This window comes from Pelophylax lessonae, assembly GCF_965119305.1.
Source record: "Pelophylax lessonae genome assembly, chromosome: 10".
NCBI lineage: Eukaryota > Metazoa > Chordata > Amphibia > Anura > Ranidae > Pelophylax > Pelophylax lessonae.
Window position 1 is genome coordinate 202230449 of NC_138777.1, and position 25760 is coordinate 202256208.

The window sequence follows — 25760 nt, forward strand, 5'->3', positions numbered from 1 at the left end:
TCTGACTTGGAAATGTTCAGCTATAAGTGTCCAGTCTGTAGCAGGGTGTATTTATTTACAAATTGTTCAACGTCCTCCCCCTGCAGCACTTTCATGGCTCTCCAGTAGATGGTACCGCAGGTCTCAGGTTTCCCATCTGAATGGCTCAATTCTTCTTTGATATAAGACAGCCACAAATCTGGGGGGGGGGGGAGAACAGAAGAAAAAAAAAATGATGAATTCCAGGTATGAGGTGGGTTTGTGTCTATCAGATAATATTGCATGGGCGCCAATCACACTCCCCCACCACTCCATATGGTGGGACTTTTATTTCCCAAGCATTCTACCAAATTGTCTAAGCCCTGCCTTCTATTCCTAAAGAGGCCATCAATTGGGACCCAAGTGTATTGTAGCTCCACTATATCATCCCATCAAACTCAATTTGTTTTGTGCATTTTCTCAGATTTTAAACAATTTCTCCAAATATATAAAAGCATTGACTTTTCTTGGAGAGAAATTCATGGACAGACATTGCTCCAGCATGAACAATAAAAAGGAACAGCTACTTCCTCTGCAGATATTGAAGGTCAGTGACCGCATTCCTCACCAGACCTGACAACCATTTCACAGACCTTTTCTCAGGAGAAATTAGTTGTTTTTTATAAATAGGCCCGTCCAAGATGTGTCTGCACCCTGCAGTCAGTTCAGAGTTCCAGCAACTACAATCTGGTGTCCTCCCCTCTGATCTGCCATGTCTTGGGTGGAGCTGGATGAACTTATTCATTGGCAGAATCCTGACTACACTACAATGGAGCATCACCAGAGCAGAAGTGGGCAATATTTCTAAAAAAACATATTCACAGAGATAACTCACCGGGGTTTGTAGAGCCAAATTCTCGCAATGCCCGTTCATAATACTCCCGTAAGTTTGCCATCTTGCTTTGTTCCTAAGGAGGAAGAAAAAATGCTGATCAGTGATTGGGTAGGGAAGAACAGACCTGAATAGCTGCACCAATTCCCAGATCACAACACACCTGCTCTTTCTCAATGTCAATCATCTTCTGGAAAAACTCCTCGGAGAATGGGCGATTCTCATGTAAGCTGGAGAGAGAAAGAAATGAGACACTTCATTGTGATCAGTCAGATTGAATGAAACAAACACTCCAGGTGAGGGAGTCTCTAATTATTACACACACACACACACACACGTCCGATGCTGGCCTAGCTCACATGCTGTGTAGTAACATAAAGGAAAAGATTCCGGACGGCTGCACCTCCAAAAACCCCCTTATTGAAGCTTCATATGACAAGTGGTTGATAGATGAAGCGGGGGAAAAAAAAGAGGTAGACGCGTTATGTGCAAATGATAGCACTAGCACTTACCTAGGTAATGACTAAGTGCTATCATTTGCGCAAAACGAGTCTCTTTGTCCCCCGTTCCATCTGTCAACCACTTGTCATATGTGATCACATAAGGAAATAATGCCAGATGGCTGCACCTCCAAAAACCCCCTTATTGAAGCTAGTCAGATTATTATCCTTTTACTGCACTCCCTTACCCAACTACCTAGTTACTGTTCCTGCTTAAACATGGCCTCCTACAAAGAAAAAAACCTGTGCGCTGCTAATAAAAAAAAAAAAAAAAAAAGTTAATTGGATAAAGAGAGAAACTGAAGGAGCTGAGTGGTGGCCATTCCTTAAAAGAGTCTACACCCAAACTGTATATCTATAAAAACTGGGTTTATTAAATAAAAAGCAGCTAAATGCGCACTTACAATCATGGTGTGAGAACAGAGCATGTACAGTTACAATCTCCTGGGTGCCGTGCGTTCCATGGACCGGGCCATCCAAAACCAGAAGTGACATAATGATGCTCGAAGCACCACCCTAGAGCTTCATTACGTCACTGCCGGTTTTGGGTAGTCCGGTCAGTGGAACGCACGGCAACCCTGGAGATTGTACCTGTACATGCTCATTTTTAACAGCAGTATTGTAAGTGCGCATTTAGCTGCCTTTTTAATTTAATAAACCCAGTTTTTATAGATCTACACTATGGGTTGTTTCTTTTGTCTACCTATTAGTGTGTGAGTACATTCAGAGATCCAGAAACCAGGTGGACGAGGAGCAGGAGGAGAGAGGATCTAAATCTGGCTTATATCTAAATCTATTTTTACCCCTGCAGAGGTACGACTAAGTGTGGACCTGAAGGGGGGGGGGGGGGTCTACATACTAAAGGACTTTGGTTTACACACTTTGGATTGTTATTTTTTTTAAACATGGCGAGAAGCATTATCAAGAGGTCTTGCCTTGGCTCCTCGGGTCTTCACAAAGTGTTGGCATTGTTGCGCCATCAGGGGATTGCAGTACTGGAGTACCTAGAGGATCTTCTGCAAGGAGACTCTCCGACTGCTCTGAAGGACAACCGGGAGATTATTGTGTGAACTCTGCAGGAGTTTGATTGGAAATTAAATTTCAATGTATTGGCTCTGGTTCTGTTCACCTAGTTGGACTATCTGGGTCTGCTCTGGACTCGGCCTCAGCCAGGGTGTTCCTCCCATGGGACAAGCTCCAAAATCTCCAGAATGAATTTGGCTCCTGTTGTCCAGCAGTTGGTCGTCTTTCAGGACTGGCATGCGGGTGCTGGGTCTGATGGTGTCTACCTTTGAGGCGGTTCTGTTTTCACTGTTCCTCACAAGACCTCCGCAAAGAGAGATTCTTGCCATGTGGGGCAAGAATCCACGGTCTCTAGACAATCTGATCCTGTTAAGCTGGGGTACGAGAGGGTCTCCGATTCAGTGGCTTTGCTCTCCGGCGCTTCGACAGGGAAAATCTTCCTTCCCCTGTACTGAACGGAGGTCACCACAGATGCCAGCCTGTCTGAGCCAGGTGAGGTTTTTGGCACAGATTGTGCTCAGGGGCTCGAAGAATCCAGACCTCCGATCGATGTACTGGATATTTCCTCTGGAGGCGTTTCAGTTGTGTCTCTGGTGGGGAACTCCCGAGGTGATCCTGTTGGTCTCTCGTCTCAATAGGAAGGTACTTACGTTTGTGGCACGGTCTCGGGATCCTCTAGCCGACGCCGCAGACGCACTGGTGGCTCCTTTGGGGCCAGTATAGTCTTCTATAAGCCTTTCCTCTTCTGTCAAGATTCCTGCGTAGGTTCGAGGCAGAAGGGATTACGGCCATCCTAGTGGCTCCAGACTGGCTTCGCCAGTCTTGGTAAGCAAATCTGATACGGTTGGTTGCCAATGCTCCTTGGGAGACCTCCTCTTAGAGGAGATCTGTTGGCCCAAGGGCCTATCTTGCCTTACAGTCACTGGCTTCACAGCTTGGCTGTCGGAAGCCTGGTGCTGAAGGATAGAAGGTTGTCTGAATTGGTGATTCCCACGCTGCTGCAGGCTAGTAAATCTGTTTCTAGGAAGGTTTACCATTACGTTTGAGGAGAGTACATTGCGGGTGTGAATCTCTTGGGTTCACCCCCACTCCTTTTCGGTAACTCAGAGTTTGGTTTTCCTCTAACGAGGTGTTGAGCAGCAGCTGGCCTCGGGTACCATCAAGGGGCAGGTTCAGCCTTAGCGGTTTTCTTTCAATGTCCTTTGGCTACACATTCTTTGGTTCGCACCTTTGTTTAGGGGGTTCGCCACTTGGCTCCCCCAGTGCAGTCTCCATTGCCCTTGTGGGACCTTAACTTGGTGCTGTCGGTTCTTCAGTAACTGCCGTTGAAAAATATTTGCGAGATTCCTTACATTGTCCCAGAAGGTAGCCTTCTTGGTGGCTTTTTCTTCTGCACATAGGGTGTCGGAGCTGGCAGCTTTGTCTTGTCGTTCACCTTACTTGGTGATTCACAGAGATAAAGTGGTGCTTCGTGCTTGTCAGTCGTTCCTTCCTAAGGTTGTTTCTGGTTTCCATCTGAATGAAGACATGGTGTTGCCTTCCCTGTGCATTAAGCCTAGGCATCCTAAGGAGATTGCCTTGCATTTCCTGGCTGTGGTTCGGGCGTACCTGGCAGGTACCGAGTCATTTAGGAAATCAGATTCGCCATTTGTCCCTATGGATGGACCTCGCAAGGGTTTTGCCACAACTATTTCCAGATGGATCAGATAGACCATGGTGCAGGCCTATTCAATCAAGGGTCAGGTTCTCCTTTCCTTGTTAAGGCGCATTCTACGCAGGCGCTAGTGCCTTCTGCCACCTAGTGTCAGTGATGCAAGTTTGCAAGGTGGCCACTAGTAGTCTGTAAAAATTTTGTGAAAGTGTGCACAAAGTGGTTGTGCTGGCATCTGCAGATGCCGCTTTGGCCGCAAGCTTTTGCTGGCTGCTGTTTGAGAGGACTAGTCCTCTTTGAGGGTGTATGTTTCAGGTGAGCTCCAGTTGTTACTGGTTGGGTTAGGTTTAGCCTTTGGGAATTTATTTCTGTTTTTTTTTTCCCACCCCTCATGTTTTGACACTGCTTTGGGACGTCCCAATTGTCAAGAAGATTCTGGAGCTGTGTCCATCAATGAACGAAAGAGGAAAACTGGATTTTTGTCTTATCATAAAATCATTTTTTCTGAGGTTCACTGGCCGACACAGCAATCACCCCTCTACTGAGTTGGGTTACATTTCTTCTGACTGCTTGCAACAAAACTGAGTGCCTATAGCAGGAAATTGGAGTATATCCCCTGGGACTACTCCATAAGCGTGGTAAGGCTTTTTCCTGCCTAGTGTCCTACTCTTGTAGGGGGCAGCATAGCCCAATGCTCATGAAGATTCTGGAGCTGTGTCCGCCAATGAACATCAGAGAAAAGGATTTTACAGTAAGACAAAAACCCAATTTTTTTGCATACATCCTTGGCGGCAACACTTTTTACTTTTATTCCTGATCTCCCACTTCTGCAATTACCATAGCTTGGAATCCCCAATCAACCATTTCTAGACCTATGCTATAGGCCTAGGGAACAGGTACAGGGCCACCCTTATTCTTTTACAGATTGGTGGAGCACTGGCGAAGATACAGCAGCCCTTGCAGCACTGGGACTTGGGTCTTAAAATACACCAATAGAGTCTTCCTTTCTTCATTTAAAAATATCACTTGGTGAAGGAAATACCTATAGTGGTTTTCACACTCAAACAAGGAGACAAAGCGAGTAGATTTTTTCACACATTGAACATTGGAAATACACTAATTGAATGGTGAATTGAATGTTCTAGCACTTGATTTTATTGTATTTAAAGGAACACTGGATTAGATTGTATTTATTTAGAAGCACCAGTTAACTTTTTTATCCATTGTATGGTCTCACATAGTAAGTATTTAGCGCCTTACTTTCCATTCTTAAATGGCCTCTTACAAGATGCAAGAGAGAATGAGAATCTACGTTCCTATATGTCTCCACTCTACATGACCCAATGCTCTTCCCACCACTTGGCCATATTGTCTACTGTGGCCCAATGCTCGGTTTATCACCTGGCCACTGTGGCCCGATGCTCCACTCACCTGGCCATACCCTCTATTGTGACCCAGTAGTTGGCTCACCGCCAGGCCATACCATCTAATGAGACCCAATGCTCTGCACACCGCGCCTGGTCATACCATCTAATGTGGCCCAATGCTCTGCTCACCGCCAGGCCATACCATCTAATGAGACCCAATGCTCTGCTCACCGCCTGGTCATACCATCTAATGTGGCCCAATGCTCTGCTCACCGCCAGGCCATACCATCTAATGAGACCCAATGCTCTGCACACCGCCTGGTCATACCATCTAATGTGGCCCAATGCTCTGCTCAAGGCCTGGTCATACCATCTAATGTGGCCCAATGCTCTGCTCAACGCCTGGTCATACCATCTAATGTGGCCCAATGCTCTGCTCAACGCCTGGTCATACCATCTAATGTGGCCCAATGCTCTGCTCAACGCCTGGTCATACCATCTAATGTGGCCCAATGCTCTGCTCACCGTGTGATCATACCATCTAATGTGGCCCAATACTCTGCTCACCGCCTGGTCATACCATCTAATGTGGCCCAATGCTTTGCTCCCTGCCTGGTCATACCATCCAATGGGGCCCAATGTTCTGCTCACCTGCTGAACACTTTCTTGGCTTTCTTGTAGCCCTGAGTCCGGTAGGTCCAGTCCAGATATTTCACCTTCATGGTTTTGGTGACCATTGGGTTTAAGACAAGTTTCTGCAGGAAACAGATTATTAAGCCCCTAAAACTTGACACCCCCATAAAATTTGACAAATAGCCTCTGAACTCTAGGGCAGCACATTTTACCTGGTACAAGGCCTCTGTGTCTTCTGAACTCCTCTCCTTCTCACTCCATTCCACCATTATTGTCCAAAGAGGTAAACTGTCCTGTGGAGAACCAAGACACAGATGAGGGTCAAAAACACTGAACCATTCCATGTGTCTGCGGAACAATTCCTTTCAAAGACACCGACTCCATGAATAGAGAGCTCATACCTTGGGCTTCACTTGTGCAAATGCCTTCTTAAACACCTGCTCCACATCCCCAGACTTCTGAGCAATAAGAACATCCAATCTCATCCTCCATATGTCCACAGATGAGCCAAACCTGTCAGTGGCTGTAGAGGATACATCTATTGCCAATTCCAACTGCCCAAGCTCCACTAGGTGTGAAATCTAAAATATAAAATCAGACATAAAGATTCCAACTTAAAAATAAACACATCATATAGAGCTCCAATCTCATCTAACCCCTCCCCATCTCACCCCCCCACAGGCCTCTTTACATTAAACCACTTGCCGCCCCGCCACATTACATTTACTGTGGTAGCTGCAGGTACGTCGCTGAGCACATGCGTACTAGCATGATCCTGTGACCGGTGGACCTAGAGAATAGGAGCGGCCATGGTATCATGTAAACACTATGATCTCAGATGGGTCCACAGGCCACAGAGACCACTGAGCTGGGGATAGGGGAGACGCGATTGGTAAGGAGGGGAACATGGGGGTCTGACCCAAAACTCGCCAGGGGTAGAGGGGGGGGGGGGAGGACAGCTACTTACCACACCAGGAACAGGGTGGGCACTGCTCCGGACAGGGCACCGCTTCATCGTAATGTGGGTGCTGTTGGCCAGGAGGAAATGCTGCGACTCAGGCCGAAGCCAGCTCGTATGCATCCTTGTGAGACGTTTAACTCACAGGCCAGCCCCTGTCTAGTGGGGCTATGTCGCGGCTGACCTAGTGTGGAGCTGCGGCCTGCACTCACTGCCTGCAGGCACTTCCTGGCTGGAATGGGGGGACTCTAAGGATCTAGATTATCCAGTTCGTCACCCAGTCCGGCACTAGATTGTAGATCACAGGAATAAAATAATAAAAAGAAAACATTTCATTGCAAAAGAAAAAAAAATAGCTAGGACCACGGCACGGTCAATATTTTGTGTGGCCACCATTATTTTCCAGCACTGCCTTAACCCTCTTGGGCATGGAGTTCACCAGAGCTTCACAGGTTGCCACTGGAGTCCTCTTCCACTCCTCCATGACGGCATCACGGAGCTGGTGGATGTTAGAGACCCTGCGCTCTCCACCTATAGTTTGAGGACGCCCCACAGATGCTCAAAAGGGATTAGGTCTGGAGACATGCTTGGCCAGTCCATCACCTTAACCCTCAGCTTCTTTTGGAGGGGGATCATGCTCAGCTTCAGTCACAGTACATGTTGGCATTCATGGTTCCCTCAATGAACTGTAGCTCCCCAGTTCCGGCAGCACTCATGCAGCCCCAGACCATGACACTCTCACCACCATGCTTGACTGTAGACAAGACACACCTGTATTTGTACTCCTCACCTGGTTGCTGCCAAACACGCTTGACACCATCAGAACCAAATAAGTTTATCTTGGTCTCATCAGACCACAGGAGATGGTTCCAGCAATCCATGTCCTTAGTCTGCTTGTCTTCAGCAAATTGCTTGTGGGCTTTCTTGTGCATCATCTTTAGAAGAGGCTTCCTTCTGGGACGACAGCCATGCAGACCAATTTAATGCAGTGTTCGGTGTATGGTCTGAGCACCGACATGCTGACCCCCACCCCTTCAAACTCTGCAGCAATCATACGTCTATTTCCCAAGGACAACCTCTGGATAGGACGCGGAGCTCGTGCACTCACCTTTCTTGGTCGACCATGGCGAGGCCTGTTCTAAATGGAACCTCTCCTATTAAACCGCTGTATGATCTCGGCTACCTTGCTGCAGCCGAGTTTCAGGGTCTTGGCAATCTTCCTATAGACTAGGCCATCTTTATGTAGAGCATCAATTCTTTTTTTCAGATCCTCAGAGAGTTCTTTGCCATGGAGTGCCATGTTGAACTTCCAGTGACCAGTATGAGTGAGAGCGATAATACCACATTTAATACAGATGCTCCCCATTCACACCTGAGACCTTGTAACACTAACAAGTCACATGACAGACTCACTTTTGGTTTAATTATTTCACTTTGTTTGCAAAAAAATATAATTTTTGTTTGATGCCATAAATGATTTTTTTTTTTAGCACGGTTTTGGATAAGGGCATTTATTTCCTATACATGACTGAGCAATCACCTGTTAAAGTAGCGAATTGCCCAATAGCAAAAAAAGGCTTGGTCATGAAGGGGGTAAAATCTTCCGGAGTTCAAGTGGTTAAAGTTTCCAACACAAATGTGTAAGGAGCACAGAAGAGTCAATCTATATTAAAGGGAGTACCCCTTCCATCAACCTCCTTACATATAACAAAACGATACTCAGTCCTTATAAAAAAATTCTGTCCTTACACTCACCCACTCCTTGTATCTCACTTGTGGTAATAAGGCCGCTTCATGTGCTTTGCGGAAAGCAGAGAGTAGTCTTTCCATCCTCTGAAACCAGAAGAGAGATTTACTAAGCCAAAAAGGTGAAGAGCTGATCTCGGACTTGTCAAGGCAAGTGAATCTTTTTACACCCAACACATCTTTACTTAGACCCGGAACCATAAGAGCCTTCTAAGACAATATCACAGGTACATCAGAAATGTGATCCAACCAGGAAATACATATAGAGAAGACCGGCAACATGACAAGGGATAGAATGACAGACGGAGGGGCAGAGAACTAGAACGTGAAAGGATGGATGGAGGAGCAGAGATCTAGAACATGGAATGATTATGGATAGAGGAGCAGAGATCTAGAACATGGAATGATGATTGATGGAGGAGCTGAGATCTAGAACATGGGATGATTATGGATAGAGGAGCAGAGATCTAGAAGGTGAAAGGATGGATGGAGGAGCAGAGATCTAGAACATGGAATGATTATGGATAGAGGAGCAGAGATCTAGAACAAGGAATGATGATGGATGGAGGAGCTGAGATCTAGAACGTGGGATGATGGATTGAGGAGCAGCAAACAAGAACTAAGGATGATGGATGGTGGAGTAGCTAGCGATCTAGAACATGAAATGGCAGCAGAAGGGGCAGAGTTCTAGTGCATGGGCTGGCCTGAGGATTGGTGAGAATCCAGAATGTGGGACGTTCCCAAGTCTTTACTTACCTGTTGTTTCAGTTCTTTGCTGTTGGTTTGACGATTGAATCTCTCTAAACAGAAGGTAATGTACAGATCCCACATGGATTCTACAGGAAGAGGAGGACATATTTATACACACCAGCCTGCTGTACACCAGTGTTAATTTCATTGACAAATACTTTAGTCAACTAAATGAATACCATTTTAGTAGACTAAAATACAAATAAAACATTTCAGATGACTAAAACTAACATGGCATTTTAGTCAAAAGACTATGACTAAAACTAAATTGAATTTATATCACAATGGCTAAGTCTGTGTCTGTAGTGCGTGTTCAAACCTTCATACCATAAATAAAACAGGTTATCAGAGTTTTACTCCAGGAGTATATAATGTTTGGCAGCTCTAAAGAAATAATGCATTCAAATTTAACTAATCCTATTAGATTTTAGTCGACTAAAACTAAAATGGCATTTTAGTCAAAAAAGACAAACGAAATTTGATGTCAAAATGAACACTGCTATACACTCTACAGAGCCTTTCATGTCAGAAGATATTTCAGACCTTTGTGGAGAGAACTCAGAGCAGTCTCATACACTTGGCAACATTGCTCCTCTTGTCGCACTGCTATCTGGGCTTTTGCCTGTTTGGATACGGACTCTGCCAATGGTGGAGCTTTGATTAACAGTTCCTGACGTGCCAAGAAGTCCCAGGTGAGGGGATCATCTGAGTGGAGTGTCTGCAGGCTGAGAAAGAAGAATTTCATTCATTAGACAGACATTACCAACTGGAGTCTACAACATCAATCCCATCTACAACAATCTGACCCAAATGGATTCTACACCCTCAATAACACCTACAACTTGACCAACTGAAACGTACACCCAGGGTTCGCTGATGGGACGGGTGGTGGGGGAAACCACCTGTCTTCCTGTAGAGGGCCCGGGCGCAAGGGAGGGCACCAACAGCACAGGGTTTTGTGCAGTCGGGCGGAGGGGCAATTACGGAAAGAAGCCTTGTGCTGCTTTTTGCAGCAGCCAAAAGCCAGTTTCTCCCCCTCCTGCCAACTTTCACCTGCTGCAGGGAGAGACACAGACACAGGGCATCGTTCCTGTAATTGCTTCTCCGACATCGAGCCCCCTCCCTGTTGTGCCTGCTTTTGACCCCCCCCTTCCACTACCACCACCACCACGGCTGCTAGCTTCCCTGTCCTGCAAACATTTTTTTTTTTTAAATTGTAAAATAAAATATAGTTGTAAAAATGGTTAAAAAAAAAAAAAAAAAAAAAAAAAAAAAAAAAAAGGAAAAGGAAACATTAAAACTGTAAAAAACTATTTAAAAAGGGCTAACTCACACAGGTTCTCTGTTAGGTTTGTGTCTGCTAATAATGATTTGTGTATTTTTAATGAAAATAGTCTTGATAAATTTGGGGGGGGGGCCTGCCAGGTAGGCTGTATGGGGCCCTGTGATTTCTAACAGCAGCCCTGCGTACACCCCCCTATCACAGCTACAATAACCTGACCAACTGGATCCTACTATCCACCATTACCAACTCAGAACTACATAAACCAACTGATCGCTATAAGTGAAATGATCGGTGAATAGCACTGCGCTGCTTTTTCGGTGATATGATACAACAATACATTCACTAAAGTAAATAATCACATTTCTATGTGTAATAAAACATTTTGCTGGCGTAAAGTGCATGAAACCACACACATACTCCCCAAAAATGCAACGTGCAATTACAAACAAATACACAAATATAAATATTATAAATAGGCATGTACCGAAATGAAAATTCTGGGCCGAAACAGAAACCGAAAATTCAGGATGCCCTTGGCCGAAAACCCCAAAAAAAAAAAAAGGACTTTTTCCCCCCAAATTAGTTTAAAAGTTTTTTTCTATACAGGTATAGTGCCAGGGGGTAGCTAAGTATAGGGAAACAATGATGCACATCAAAACACATAATATGTTGTCACTCACTGCTGCCCACAGATAGCAGGTTGACTCTGGTTCTGCTCCTGGCCATCCTATCCGCAGCGGCCATACAGTAGAAGATGGAGGGAGGAGGTGGGGGGGGGAGCCAGAAATAGGCGCGGAGGACAACGAGGAAGATCCTGGTCCGCTCTGCATGCTGGGTCCTCTTCTCGGCTTTGCTTTCCTCTCGGGACCGTGACGTCACTGGTTGCTAGACGCCAGGCGGCTGGCGATTCTAGCAACCAGTCTAGTGCACAGCGGGTCTCGGGAGCCACGCACCATAAAAGTTAAAGTAAAAGCTGTTGCCATTAATTTTTGGCATATATGACCCGTTTTCGGCCGAAATGGGATAGGCCCATTTTCTGCCGAAAATTTCAGTTGCCGAAATTTCGGGGCACCACTTAGAAAATTATAAATATACAAAATGATCCCAGACAATGAAATAAAATATGAACTGAAATTGACATATGAAAAAGTCCTTCGTATATATCCAGGTGTATCCCTTTACCAATAAGAGTATTCGTGTATAATTTGTGTGAAACCTCCACTTTATGCCATTACCGGAAGGAACATAGACACGGATACGAGCACGGCGCTCGGGTACAGTTGCCAGATGTTTTTAACTTAAACATGAGTTTATGCTGCTTTATTCCAATACATATTTTAATATACTTCACCATGAGAGTATCCTTCATATATCCTCACACTGCATCTTATGGCTAGAGTACCTTTAGAAGCCCCCCGAGAACCCCCATTATCTACAGAGCTAACAAAGCATTGGGGAAAAGCATAGAGGACATCTAGTGGTGAACAAGACACATAACTCCAATGAGGATGTAATACTACATGCTTATTTCAAGTAATATTCAGGTGAGAGGCTAGAGAGCACATTGGTGTCACTTGGATGAAGAAAAGCATTATACATGATTTTATTTATTTTTAACAAAACAGCGTTGCTCTTTATTGAAAAAAAAAAAAATAGATAATACAGAATACAAACAAAAGGTGTAACCAGTGTACATCATAACAGGAGATACTCAAATGGTATAGCAAGACATCTATGCAAACATCACACGCCATACATACGAGAGTCAGGATGCAGTCACATTACATCAACAGTCCAGCAATGCTTGCTAGATTTTTTCAAATTTCTGGGGGCAGTTCCTATTAATATAAGTCAGTTTGTACATTGGCAAGGTCCCATTGACAATGGCCTCCCACAATATCGTCATATGGGGGGGGGGGGGGGTGGAGTAGCCCACTTAAGTATAATCTCCTCCTTTGCATAATAAAGCAGAAAGGAGATCACAAATATTATTGGTAAAGCGATATACCTGGATATATACTATGGGTTTTTTGATTATGTCCTTTTCAATTCATATTTTATTTAATTGTCTGATCAATATATATATATATATATATATATATATATATATATATATATTAGAGGGTACTGCGTTACCATAATCCCTAAACAAGGTTTAGAAAGGAAACCCCCTAAGTACATGTGGGACTAGAGGTAACAGTGGGTTCTATCCATAAAAAAGATTAATGTCGTTGATCTAAAATATTTTGATTTTATTGAAAATTGATATCACTTCTAATCAATAATGTATCTCTTATGTATATACAGGGTATTGTAGCTTGTTACACAAATAATAGCTCATCCATTACATTGTAACGATACATGATACAAACATGGTGTAACTCAAAAGGAGTGGTACACAATCCAACGCGTTTCGATACATGTGTGATTTATAACATACAAATCTTCATCAGGGATTCTGATTCACTCCTGAAAAGAGTACAACATTCCTATAATAAGTATGTCCATTAGCTGGTATATATACCAGCTAATGGACATACTTATTATTATAGGAATAAAGCAGCAGGAATTTTGCACACTTGTCTCTAGCCTCCATTAGAGTATACAGGATACCTACAAGGAAAAATACAGCAGGGTGTAGGTTATCAGGTATGTGGTGGAATTTTTTATGGAGAGGAGAAAGTGGTGTTTTTGGGTAGTTTTCTCTTGGCTCCCACTAGAAAAAGTCACAGACGCATGTAAAGATGTTTTTTGTAGATTGTTTATAAAATGCATAAAGCTTATACTATGTTGTACTCTTTTCAGGAGTGAATCAGAATCCCTGATGAAGATTTGTATGTTATAGATCACACATGTATCGAAACGCGTTGGATTGTGTACCACTCCTTTGAGTTACACCATGTTTGTATCATGTATCGTTACAATGTAATGGATGAGCTATTATTTGTGTAACAAGCTACAATACCCTGAGAGAAACATTATTGATTAGAAGTGATATCAATTTTCAATAAAATCAAAATATTTTAGATCAACGACATTAATCTTCTTTATGGATAGAACCCACTGTTACCTCTAAAGTCCCACATGTACTTAGGGGGTTTCCTTTCTAAATTTAAGTTATTCTACTCTGAATATTATTGTATCATATCACCCAAAAAGCAGCGCAGCAATATTCACCTATCATTTCACTTTTAGTTTAAATAGCTGTGGATAAGCTATAAAAAAAAGGTGCTAGCAGCAGCCCCCAATATAATATCTATGTTACACACATTGATAGCATAACCGCCGATACACCTTATACACAGATCACTATAATCACAATACACAACAGCTTAACCCAACCGGATAGTAAAACAACCTGAACAAAAATGATTGCGCTACCCACAATAGCCTGATTAAACTGAACCCTACACCCATCACAACTCAGAACAACCTGAGCAAACTGCATGGTATACCTGCAACAACCTGAAACTACCGGTATATCCCAAGCATATCTACAAACAGCCTGACCCAACGGTATGGTAAACCTGAACAAACTGATCACTACATACACACACACACACACAACCACAGCAGGCTGACCCAACAGGACCTTGCACACCTAAAACAACCTGACAAGACTGGAACCTGCACCCTCAATCACACCTACTACAGTGTGACCCAACTGGACCCCACACCCCTAATCACACCCTGAGCCAACTGGATCCTTCACCCACCATAATTTAGAACAATCTAAATTAACAGGACAATACTAATGCTAACAACCAAAAACTACTAGTCCCTATATACCCCCAATCACGCCTATGGCAGCCTGACCCAACTGGACCTTGCACCCCCAAAATCACACCTAAAACAACCAGACCCGACTTACCTAAAGCCCCAATCACGCCTACTACAGCTTGATGCAACTGGATCCTACACCCCCAATTAGACCTACTACAGCCTGACCTACCTGGACCCTGCTCCCCCCCCCCCATTACACCTACTGCAGCCTGACTCAACTGGATCCTACTACCCCCCCCCCCCCCAATTACACCTACCACAGCCTGACCCAACTCTATCCTACACCCCCAATCACCCCAACTACAGCCTGACCCAACTGAATCCTACACCCCTAATCACACATACAACAACCTGACTGGATCCTACACCTACCATAACTTGGAACAGCCTAAACGAACAGGACAATACTAATGCAACAACCTGAACTACTGGTCCCTTTATTCCCAATCACGCCTATAGCAGCCCGACCCAATTAAACTTTGCACCCCAATCACACCTAAAACAACCTAACCCAATTGGAAGCTACACCCCCAATCACACCAACTACAGCCTGACCCAACTGGATCCTACACTCCCCAATAACACCTACTAGAGCCTGAGCCAACTGGACCGTACACCCCAACCACACAACAACTTAACATAACCCAAATACATACCCACAATTCTGTCCAAGATTACATTTTTACATAATTTCTAGCAGACCTCTACAGTAAACCTATACTACTTCTGAAGACCCTCTCTGAAAATGCCAGTTGTCTGGCTTTCATACTGATCTAAATGGCAACATCTAAATCACTAAGCAAAGTGCAAACATACAGTTCAGAAGTTTAAGACTTTTTCTGGATAAGTGAGGTACTGAACCCAGAGAAGGTCAGGTGGTTAATATTTTCAGAAGGTGATCAGCACACTGGCAGCATTTCTGTGAAACTCACCCATGGGGTCTATAAAGCTTTTAAAAAGACGGCAGCCAGGACTGTGCTGGGATCATCTACTCAGATCAGAACCTACAGATAGTAAATAGTCACTGGATCAGACTTACTCAGACAGGATCTCCTTCTGTAGCTCCTCGGTGAACTGAAACTTCTTAGCAATTGTTAGCAGTGACAAGTGGAACTCGGCCCCTAAGAACACAATTAGATTAGTAATGCGACAATTAGATTAGTAATCCGACAATTATCGATTGTACTGTTCATCCAATAAGCTCTGCTCACCTTTTATCTTCTCCACTGCAGCTTTATAAACCACCCGGGCCAATTCTCCATTCAAGATGGCGTCTGAGTAACCAGCTTCACCCTGTGACATGACAATACAAATAAAGGTTCAGAGACACAGCGACATCGCACTCTATGATCTCACAAGAAAGGGGGGGGGCCCTTCCCAGCCCCCTACAGCTCTACAACTGCGGGGTCCTTCCCGGCCCCCTACAGCTCCACGACTGCGGGGTCCTTCCCGGCCCCCTACAGCTCCACGACTGCGGGGTCCTTCCCGGCCCCCTACAGCTCCACGACTGCGGGGTCCTTCCCGGCACCCTACAGCTCCACAACTGCGGGGTCCTTCCCGGGACCCTACAGCTCCACGACTGCGGGGTCCTTCCCGGGACCCTACAGCTCCACGACTGCGGGGTCCTTCCCGGGAAACCCTACAGCTCCATGACTGTGGGGTCCTTCCCGGCACCCTACAGTTCCATGACTGCGGGGTCCTTCCCGGCACCCTATAGCTTCACAACTGCTGGGTCCTTCCCGGCACCCTATAGCTTCACAACTGCTGGGTCCTTCCCGGCACCCTACAGCTCCACGACTGCGGGGTCCTTCCCTGCACCCACAGCACCACGACTACGGGGTCCTTCCCGGCACCCTATAGCTCCACGACTGCGGGGTCCTTCCTGCACCCTATAGCTCCACGACTGCGGGGTCCTTCCTGCACCCACAGCTCCACGACTGCGGGGTCCTTCCCGCACCCACAGCTACATGACAGGTTGGTCCTCCTTGCACCCCATAGTTCCATGACGTGGTCCTCCTGCACTTCCTAGATGTGCTATGAACAAATCTCAGTAGATTATCTGCCACCATCTACCTCCCCAAATGATGTCAGGTCAAACAGTCCCTCTCTCTTTTATACCAGTAGGACTGCTGCATGAGAAAGAGAAGAAGGGTCACAGTCAGTAGCTCAGTGGTTCTTAACCTGGGTTCGATCGAACCCCAGGGGTTCGGTGAGTCAGTCTCGCGGGTTTGGCGGAGGTCAAAACACACACCTGACTCATATGATTCGTGATGACACACCCCGCTCATTGGCTGCAGGTGATCACGCAACATCGCTTGGCCTATCTTTACTGCAGGGAATTTGGCACGCCCAGTAGTCGAATTGTAACTGTCGTGATGGTACGTCGCGTGATTTCTTTCTTAATATTAATTCCTTCATACTAACTATGTCGAGCAAAAAAAGAAAGTGGTCGGACGAATATGTACAATATGGATTCACATGTATAACGGAACGTGATGGGAGTCAGCGTCCTAACTGCATGATCTGCAATGCCACGTTGAGCAATTCTAGTCTCGCACCGGCAAAACTGAAGGCCCGTACACACGTACCGATTGTCGGCCGAAAATGTTCGGCCGCCGAACGATCGGCCGATTTTCGGCTTGTTAGTATGATGCTTCCGACAGCCGACAGCGCACTTTCGGCCGAAAAGAATCTGTCTTGCAAGCATGAAAATTTTTGTATGCCGACACCAGAACGGCCGATTGTTCGCCAGTCAGTACAGAATTCGGCCGACAGACAGCAGATTTGCAAGACTGGGCATGTTCAGAAAAGAAAAAACACAGGGAAAGTTAACCATTACATGACATCACTTCTGCAGTCGGCGGACAAAATTCTTGTGCAGTCTTTTTCACTTTTCAACAGACACCGACAGCCCTGGACAAAAGACGGCCCGATCGTTCGGCCGACGATCGGTACGTGTGTGTGGCTTAAGAGAACACTTCCTTAAGCTGCATGGAGATGGAAAATACAAGAACACAACACTCGCTGAATTCAAGGTGAGGAGAGCCAGATTTGATGAAAAGGCTAGTCTGCCTGTTCTCGGCTTTGTACCCATCAACAAACCGATCCTCATAGCATCGTACAAAGTTGCTTACCTGATCGCAAAGCAGGGCGAACCACACACCATTGGTGAAACACTCATAAAACCAGCTGTGTTGAAGATGGCGAATATCGTGCTGGCAAAAGCGGCTGAAGTTAAGTTTTTGTGTGAAAATCATGTTTTAATGGTTTTGTTCTTTGTTCTTAATGGTTTTGTTCATTTTGTGCCCCTATGTATAAATATAAACCTAAATATATACCTATGTTTTGAATTTGAAAAAATCATATATTATTTTTCCAATTAAGAAGGGTTCCGTGAATGCACATATGAAAGTGGTGGGGTTCAGTACCTCCAACAAGGTTAAGAACCACTGCAGTAGCTAATGCTGGGTATTAATAAGGGTCACCTAACACAAATCCCTATATGTAGAGAACACACAACACCGCTCAGCCTTACAACATCCATCTTAGCTTTGTCCAACATTTCCTTTTCATTCCTCTGTTTTTCTGCGTTCATCAGCTCCATCCGGAAATACTAAAAGACAGAAGACAAGGCACATACCGTTCATTCCTATTCTGAATACAACATGTGATAACATACACCCCATGGAAATTTTGGTGTGTGCGTATTTTTACACACAGAGCAGAGCTGGTAGAAAAACCACCACAGTAATGTGGTCCCCTGTCCAGCCTGTAGGTTGCACTGACCTCTTGGTTCACCTTGGAGGAGTCCGGGTGGAATCGCAGTGCTCGCAGGAAAAGGTGTCGGGCGCTCTCGGTTGAAAGCTGATCCTCAAACTCCCACTTTGCTGCCATTATCCACAACGCTGGAGAGATAGGATACGGGGTTAGCATGTACGGCCATACAATGACAGCAATTCTCTATGTCCAATCTCTGCTCCTACCTGGTTTATCTGAGTGGATAGCCAGCAGGCAGGAAAAGATTTTACTCAGCTGAGATCGGCAGTTCTGAAAACACCAAAAAGAGGAAATTCTGAGACCTGAGATCACACCAGGAGTAGACATGACATGAGGACAAGACAACCCACCCATTTCTTGCAGAATGCAATATGAGACATCCAGAGCTGCAGGTCCTCCTGGAACACAAGAAACACAGAACTGACATAGCAGCACTGAAAGGGAGAACAGGGGCCCCAACCACCTAAATACCTACCTTCCATTTGTTGGTGGCCCGGCTGAACAGCTGGTGGATCCTCTGTACAATGACATATTCAATCTCATCCTTCTTAAAGGAGTAACCAATCCGCTGAGGAGAAGAGGACACAATTCACCATGTATATAGTGACACACTGGGCCCTAAACAACCTCCACTGCCTGTATATACCTTGTATATAGTGACATACCGGGGCCCCGAATATACAAGGCCCAGTAAAATCTTTACTGCCTTCCCACACCATATATTACATAAATAATATTATATTATATTAGGGACAACGGTACCCGAACATTCAAGGCCCTGTACAATCACCACTACCTGCCCACACCCTGTATATAGTGACACACCGGGCCCCGAATATACAAGGCCCCATACAATCTCCACTACCTGCCTGCACCCTGTATATAGTCAAACACACTGGGTACGATTATACAAGGCCCCATACAATCTCTACTACCTGCCCAGACCCTATATATAGTGACACACCGGTCCCCGATTATACAAGGCCCCATACAATCTCCACTACCTGCCCACACCCTGTATATAATGACACACTGGGCCCGATTATACAAGGCCCCATACAATCTCTACTACCTGCCCGCACCCTGTATATAGTGACACACCGGGCCCCAAATATACAAAGCTCGTACAATCACCACTACCTGCTCACACACTGTATATAGTGACACACTGGGCCACATACAATCTTTGCTGACTATAAAAATACACAGGAGGGTGCAAACACTTAGTGCATTTCCAACGAATTTAATTTAACCACTTGCCATCCGGGCCAATTCTGACATTTCTCTCATATATGTAAAAATCTAAGTAATTTTCTAGCAAAGAAAAAACTGAACCCCCAAACATATACTTTTATTTAGCAGAGACCCTAGGGAATAAGATGGCTGCCCACACCATGTATATAGTGACGCACTGGGCCCCCCCGAATATACAGTGGGTACGGAAAGTATTCAGACCCCCTTAAATTTTTCACTCTTTGTTATATTGCAGCCATTTGCTAAAATCATTTAAGTTCATTCTTCTTCCTCATGAATGTACACATAGCACCCCATACTGACAGAAAAACACAGAATTGTTGACATTGTTGCAGATTTATTAAAAAAGAAAAACTGAAATATCACATGGTCCTAAGTATTCAGACCCTTTGCTGTGACACTCATATATTTAACTCAGGTGCTTTCCATTTCTTCTGATCATCCTTGAGATGGTTCTACACCTTCATTTGAGTCCAGCTGTGTTTGATTATACTGATTGGACTTGATTAGGAAAGCCACACACCTGTCTATATAAGACCTTCCAGATCGCAATGCATGTCAGAGCAAATGAGAATCATGAGGTCAAAGAAACTGCCTGAAGAGCTCAGAGACAGAATTGTGGCAAGGTACAGATCTGGCCAAGGTTAAAAAAAGATTCCTGCTGCACTTAAGGTTCCTAAGAGCACAGTGGCCTCCATAATCCTCAAATGGAAGACGTTTGGGATGACCAGAACCCTTCCTAGAGCTGGCCGTCCGGCCAAACTGAGCTATCGGGGGAGAAGAGCCTTGGTGAGAGAGGTAAAGAAGAACCCAAAGATCACTGTGGCTGAGCTCCAGAGATGCAGTCAGGAGATGGGAGAAAGTTGTAGAAAGTCAACCATCACTGCAGCCCTCCACCAGTCGGGGCTTTATGGCAGAGTGGCCCGATGGAAGCCTCTCCTCAGTGTAAGACACATGAAAGCCCGCATGGAGTTTGCTAAAAAAACACCTGAAGGACTCCAAGATGGTGAGAAATAAGATTCTCTGGTCTGATGAGACCAAAATAGAACTTTTTGGCCTTAATTATAAGCGGTATGTGTGGAGAAAATCAGGCACTGCTCATCACCTGTCCAATACAGTCCCAACAGTGAAGCATGGTGGTGGCAGCATCATGCTGTGGGGGTGTTTTTCAGCTGCAGGGACAGGACGACTGGTTGCAATCGAGGGAAAGATGAATGCGGCCAAGTACAGGGATATCCTGGACAAAAACCTTCTCCAGAGTGCTCTGGACCTCAGACTGGGCCGAAGGTTTACCTTCCAACAAGACAATGACCCTAAGCACACAGGTAAAATAACGAAGGAGTGGCTTCACAACAACTCCGTGACTGTTCTTGAATGGCCCAGCCAGAGCCCTGACTTAAACCCAATTGAGCATCTCTGGAGAGACCTAAAAATGGCTGTCCACCAACGTTTACCATCCAACCTGACAGAACTGGAGAGGATCTGCAAGGAGGTATGGCAGAGGATCCCCAAATCCAGGTGTGAAAGACTTGTTGCATCTTTCCCAAAAAGACTCCTGGCTGTATTAGATCAAAAGGGGGCTTCTACTAAATACTGAGCAAAGGGTCTGAATACTTAGGACCATGTGATATTTCAGTTTTTCTTTTTTAATAAATCTGCAACAATGTCAACAATTTTGTGTTTTTCTGTCAGTATGGGGTGCTATGTGTACATTCATGAGGAAGAAGAATGAACCTAAATTATTTTAGCAAATGGCTGCAATATAACAAAGAGTGAAAAATTTAAGGGGGTCTGAATACTTTCCGTACCCACTGTACAAGGCCCCGTACAATCTACACTGCCTGCCCACACCCTGTATATAGTGACACACCGGGCCCTGAATATAATATAATGTGCCAGAAAGACATCAGAATCTGATGACGATCCCGATGACGAATTTTCCCACAAATCGCTATCGCTCAGTTCTTCAAGTAACTCTGTTTAGCTGTCGCTGTTTTCCAGTTCGTCTAAATCCCTTTTGCGTAAAAAAATAAAAACGCGTTTTGGATGCCATGGTCGTTCTCAATTTTCCAGGCACAAAGCACTGGAAAAGTCACCAGGTGAAATGGCATGATACAGTGTAATCCGTTAGGATCACAGCTTTGTATCATCTCATTTAGTGTATTTACATTTTTGAATTTGCCGCCGGTTCTACCCCCTACGTCACAACGCTTGCAGAGAAGGGAACCCGAAGGCAGATGCCGGCATCTGCCGAGCACAGAACAAGAGGACAGCGGGAGGAAGGCTGGAGGGTGGCGGGGGATCCCAGGGAAGGGGAGTAAGATTCTGGGGTAATCCCGAGTGTGGCTTGGGGTTACCGCTTTTGGTACTGAAAATTAACCCCTAGCCACACTCGGGAATACCGCTAGGGAGGTTAAAATAAAAAAAACAAAAATGCTAAATTTTTTTTGCATAATGTGAAAGATGATGTTACGTCAAGTAAATAGACACCCAACATGTCACATTTTAAAAATTGCGCACACACGTGGAATGACGCCAAACAATGCTACCTAAAATCTCCATAGGCTACACTTTCAATTTTTTTACAGGTTACCCGTTTAGAGTTACAAAGGAGGTCTTCCGCTAAAATTATTGTTCTCGCTCCAACGTTCGCGGTGATACCTTGCGTGTGCTGTAAACGCCGTTTACAAATGCAGGTGCGACCTAAGTAGATTTTTGCTTCTGCGACCGAGCACGAGGGGATGGGGGTGTTTTAATTTTTTTTTTTTTTTTTTTTTTTAATTAATATTTTATTTTTACGCTTTTGCCTCTTTTTCTTATTACAAGGACATTGTAATAGGAATAGGGCATGACAGGTCCTCTTTGCGAGGAGATCTGAAGTCTAAAGCCTCGTACACACGCAACGATTGTTGGCCGACCGATCGGCCGACTTTTGTCCAGTGTTGGTTGAAATGTGCTCTAGACTGCACACAAATTTTCTCGGCCAACAAACACCAACTTCAGAAGTGATGTCATGTTCTGGTTTACTTTCCGTGTGTTTTTTCTTCTCTGAGCATGCCCAGTCTTGCTCATCAGATTTTTGTCTGCCAAAATCTGTACTGACTGATGGAAAATCGGCCGTTCTGTTGTCGGCCAACAAAAATTTTATAGCCTGCACACCAGATTTTGTTCGGCCGGAAAGTCGGAGTCGGTTGTCGGAAGCATCATACTAACAAGCCGACAATTGGACGTTGGCCGAAAATTCACGGCCAACAATCGTTGCGTGTGTACGAGGCTTAAGGCTGGCCATACATTATACAATTTTCTTGTTCAATTTCCTTTAGATTTACCTTAAACTATGAAGTGCAAGGGCCTGCCTGATTGCTTACAAGTTAAAAGTGTTTAGGTTTGGCCTCCTATTTTATGGTTTTGGTAAATCTAAAGAAAAAATTATACAAGAAAATTGTATATAGTGTATGCTGAAAAACCTGAGATCAAGAAAAGAAAAAAAAAACCCAACAACCACAACAACGCACACACACACACACACACCACAATCCCAAGCTTCCCAGCAGAAAAAAAAACAAAAAAAAAAAACGGAAATGTTTACATCTGCTGGCGCCGTAAGGGACATCATGACATCGCTTCCAGCATCCGAGGATCTTAGAGATGACCTGTCCACGGCCAGCTCTATGGTAAACAGGTTTCATTTTTCGGCTCACTGACGGCACAGGCGAGCCAGGAGAAGCATTGAAGGGCGGGGAGAGGGGGACGTCCTCTGCCTGCAAAAGCAATCAAGCCGCTAAACAGCCGCTATGATGGCTTTTACATTGCACAGAATCGCCGGCTGAAAGAAAGAAGATGGCTGCCTGTCGCTTAAAAGTCTGGTATATCATATAACAGCCTCCCGGTGGAAAGTGGTTAATAAGCCAAAAACACTCACAAGCATGAGAAGGAACGAGTGTATCAAAACACAACTCCATCTTTAGACGATGACATACATGCTGTGGTTGGAAAGCTAACGCATTTCAGGGGACACACCCACTTCTACATAGTTACACACCAGGCCCTGAGTATAAAAGACCCTGTATATTCTCTAGTGCCTGTCCACACCCTATATATCTTCACACATGGGGCCTCATACAATCTCTCCATATGTACTCCCTCACATGGGTCATCTAATGTATGCGCAGTTCTCATACAATCACATCTATAAGGCGACACTGTGGCTCACCTGACGCCTCTTCTTCAGGAGCTCCAGGAAGTTGATCTCATACTGCAGAGAGAGAAAAATGATCATTAGATTCCTCATACCTCGCTCTGATGCTCTCTTACAGTAGATGCCTTGTGCCTCAGATTATTATACAGAGCAGTACCTGTACATAGCCAATGAAATCCTCCTTCTCCACCACCCTCCTCTTCAGTTTGTACTCCAGAGACGTCCTCTTCTTAATGACGGATCTAGAACATCAAGAACAATGAGGTGATCGTAGGAGATCCAGAAGAAGGATGTTTACCCTGGGAAGGGGAGTCCTAGGGAGAGGTCACAGGAGGTCCCCCAGGAGGGGCCACACTCTGCTTCCGCTGACAGCGAGGTCCCCCAACAGGGGCCACGCTCTACTTCTGGTGACAGCAAGGTCCCCCAGGAGGGGCCGCGCTCTGCTTACGGTGACAGCGAGGTCCCCCAGGAGGGGCCACGCTCTGCTTCCGCTGACAGCGAGGTCCCCCAGGAGGGGCCGCGCTCTGCTTATGGTGACAGCGAGGTCCCCCAGGAGGGGCCGCGCTCTGCTTCCGGTGACAGCGAGGTCCCCCAAAAGGGGCCAGGCTCTGCTTCCGGTGACAGCGAGGTCCCCCAAAAGGGGCCAAGCTCTGCCTTCTGTGACAGCGAGGTCCCCCAGGAGGGACCACGCTCTGCTTACGGTGACAGCGAGGTTCCCCTGGAGGGGCCACGCTCTGCTTCTGCTGACAGCGAGGTCCTCCAGGAGGGGCCGCGCTCTGCTTACGGGGACAGCGAGGTCCCCCAGGAGGGGCCGCGCTCTGCTTACGGTGACAGCGAGGTCCCCCAGGAGGGGCCACACTCTGCTTCCGCTGACAGCGAGGTCCCCCAACAGGGGCCACGCTCTACTTCTGGTGACAGCAAGGTCCCCCAGGAGGGGCCACGCTCTGCTTCCGCTGACAGCGAGGTCCTCCAGGGGGGCCGCGCTCGGCTTTCGCTGACAGCAAGGTCCCCCAGGAGGGACCACGCTCTGTTTACGGTGACAGCGAGGTCCCCCAGGAGGGGCCACACTCTGCTTCTGCTGACAGCGAGGTCCCCCAACAGGGGCCACGCTCTACTTCTGGTGACAGCAAGGTCCCCCAGGAGGGGCCGCGCTCTGCTTACGGTGACAGCGAGGTCCCCCAGGAGGGGCCACGCTCTGCTTCCGCTGACAGCGAGGTCCCCCAGGAGGGGCCGCGCTCTGCTTACGGTGACAGCGAGGTCCCCCAAAAGGGGCCACGCTCTGCCTTCTGTGACAGCGAGGTCCCCCAGGAGGGACCACGCTCTGCTTACGGTGACAGCGAGGTTCCCCTGGAGGGGCCACGCTCTGCTTCTGCTGACAGCGAGGTCCTCCAGGAGGGGCCACGCTCTGCTTACGGGGACAGCGAGGTCCCCCAGGAGGGGCCAGGCTCTGCTTCCGCTGACAGTGAGGTCCTCCAGGAGGGACCACGCTCTGTTTACAGTGACAGCGAGGTCCCCCAGGAGGGGCCACGCTCTGCTTCCGGAGGGACTTCGCTGTCACCGGAGGGGCCACGCTTGGCTTCCGCTGACAGCAAAGGTCCCTTGGAGGGGCCACGCTCTGCCCCCGGTGACGAGGAGGTGCTCCAGAGGGGCCACGCTCTCTCCTGGTGACCAAGAGGCCCTCGGAAAGGGCCACACTCTTCCCCCAGTAAGGAGGAAGACCTCCGGAGGAGCAGATAGAGGAGGTTGTGTTAATAACAGATAGATAGTGGTGGGTGGGTGGGTTATGGAGAGGTGGGTAGTGATGGGCTGGCCTCTCTCACCTGACCTCCCCCCGGGTGAGCAGCCCCACTCTCTCCAGCTGTTCTAGTTCAGGGATTAACTCCTCCACCCGGCGCTGTACGAACTCCGCCATGCCGCTTCTCTATGGAGGAACATGTGACTTCACCTTGTCCACGCCCCCTTTGCGCTCTATCACCCTGATTTCC

At 46.3% G+C, this 25760-nt stretch overlaps 1 protein-coding gene across 1 annotated transcript; it reads right to left on the reverse strand.

The window, feature by feature from the left end:
* Nucleotides 1–25748, reverse strand: UTP6 (UTP6 small subunit processome component). The gene is made up of 19 exons (XM_082270895.1): nucleotides 25596–25748; nucleotides 23933–24017; nucleotides 23791–23832; nucleotides 18799–18891; nucleotides 18674–18721; nucleotides 18530–18593; nucleotides 18333–18451; nucleotides 18082–18159; nucleotides 15758–15839; nucleotides 15586–15667; nucleotides 10022–10203; nucleotides 9485–9564; nucleotides 8738–8815; nucleotides 6426–6605; nucleotides 6237–6317; nucleotides 6043–6146; nucleotides 1014–1080; nucleotides 854–926; nucleotides 1–178 (listed from the first exon to the last, which is right to left on the reverse strand). The coding sequence occupies exons 1-19, from the start codon at nucleotides 25685–25687 to the stop codon at nucleotides 21–23; spliced, it is 1788 nt and encodes a 595-aa protein (XP_082127021.1). The 5' UTR covers nucleotides 25688–25748; the 3' UTR covers nucleotides 1–20.
* Between the last annotated feature and the right edge of the window lie 12 nt (nucleotides 25749–25760).

Coding starts and splice junctions, on each gene's coding strand:
- UTP6 (XM_082270895.1), bottom strand. CDS start 25,687: ATGGCGGAGTTCGTACAGCGCCGGGTGGAGGAGTTAATCCCTGAACTA. Junction 18,452..18,529: donor TATCCACTCAGATAAACCAG/GTAGGAGCAGAG, acceptor CTATCTCTCCAG/CGTTGTGGATAATGGCAGCA. Junction 10,204..15,585: donor CAGAAGGAGATCCTGTCTGA/GTAAGTCTGATC, acceptor CTTCTTTCTCAG/CCTGCAGACACTCCACTCAG.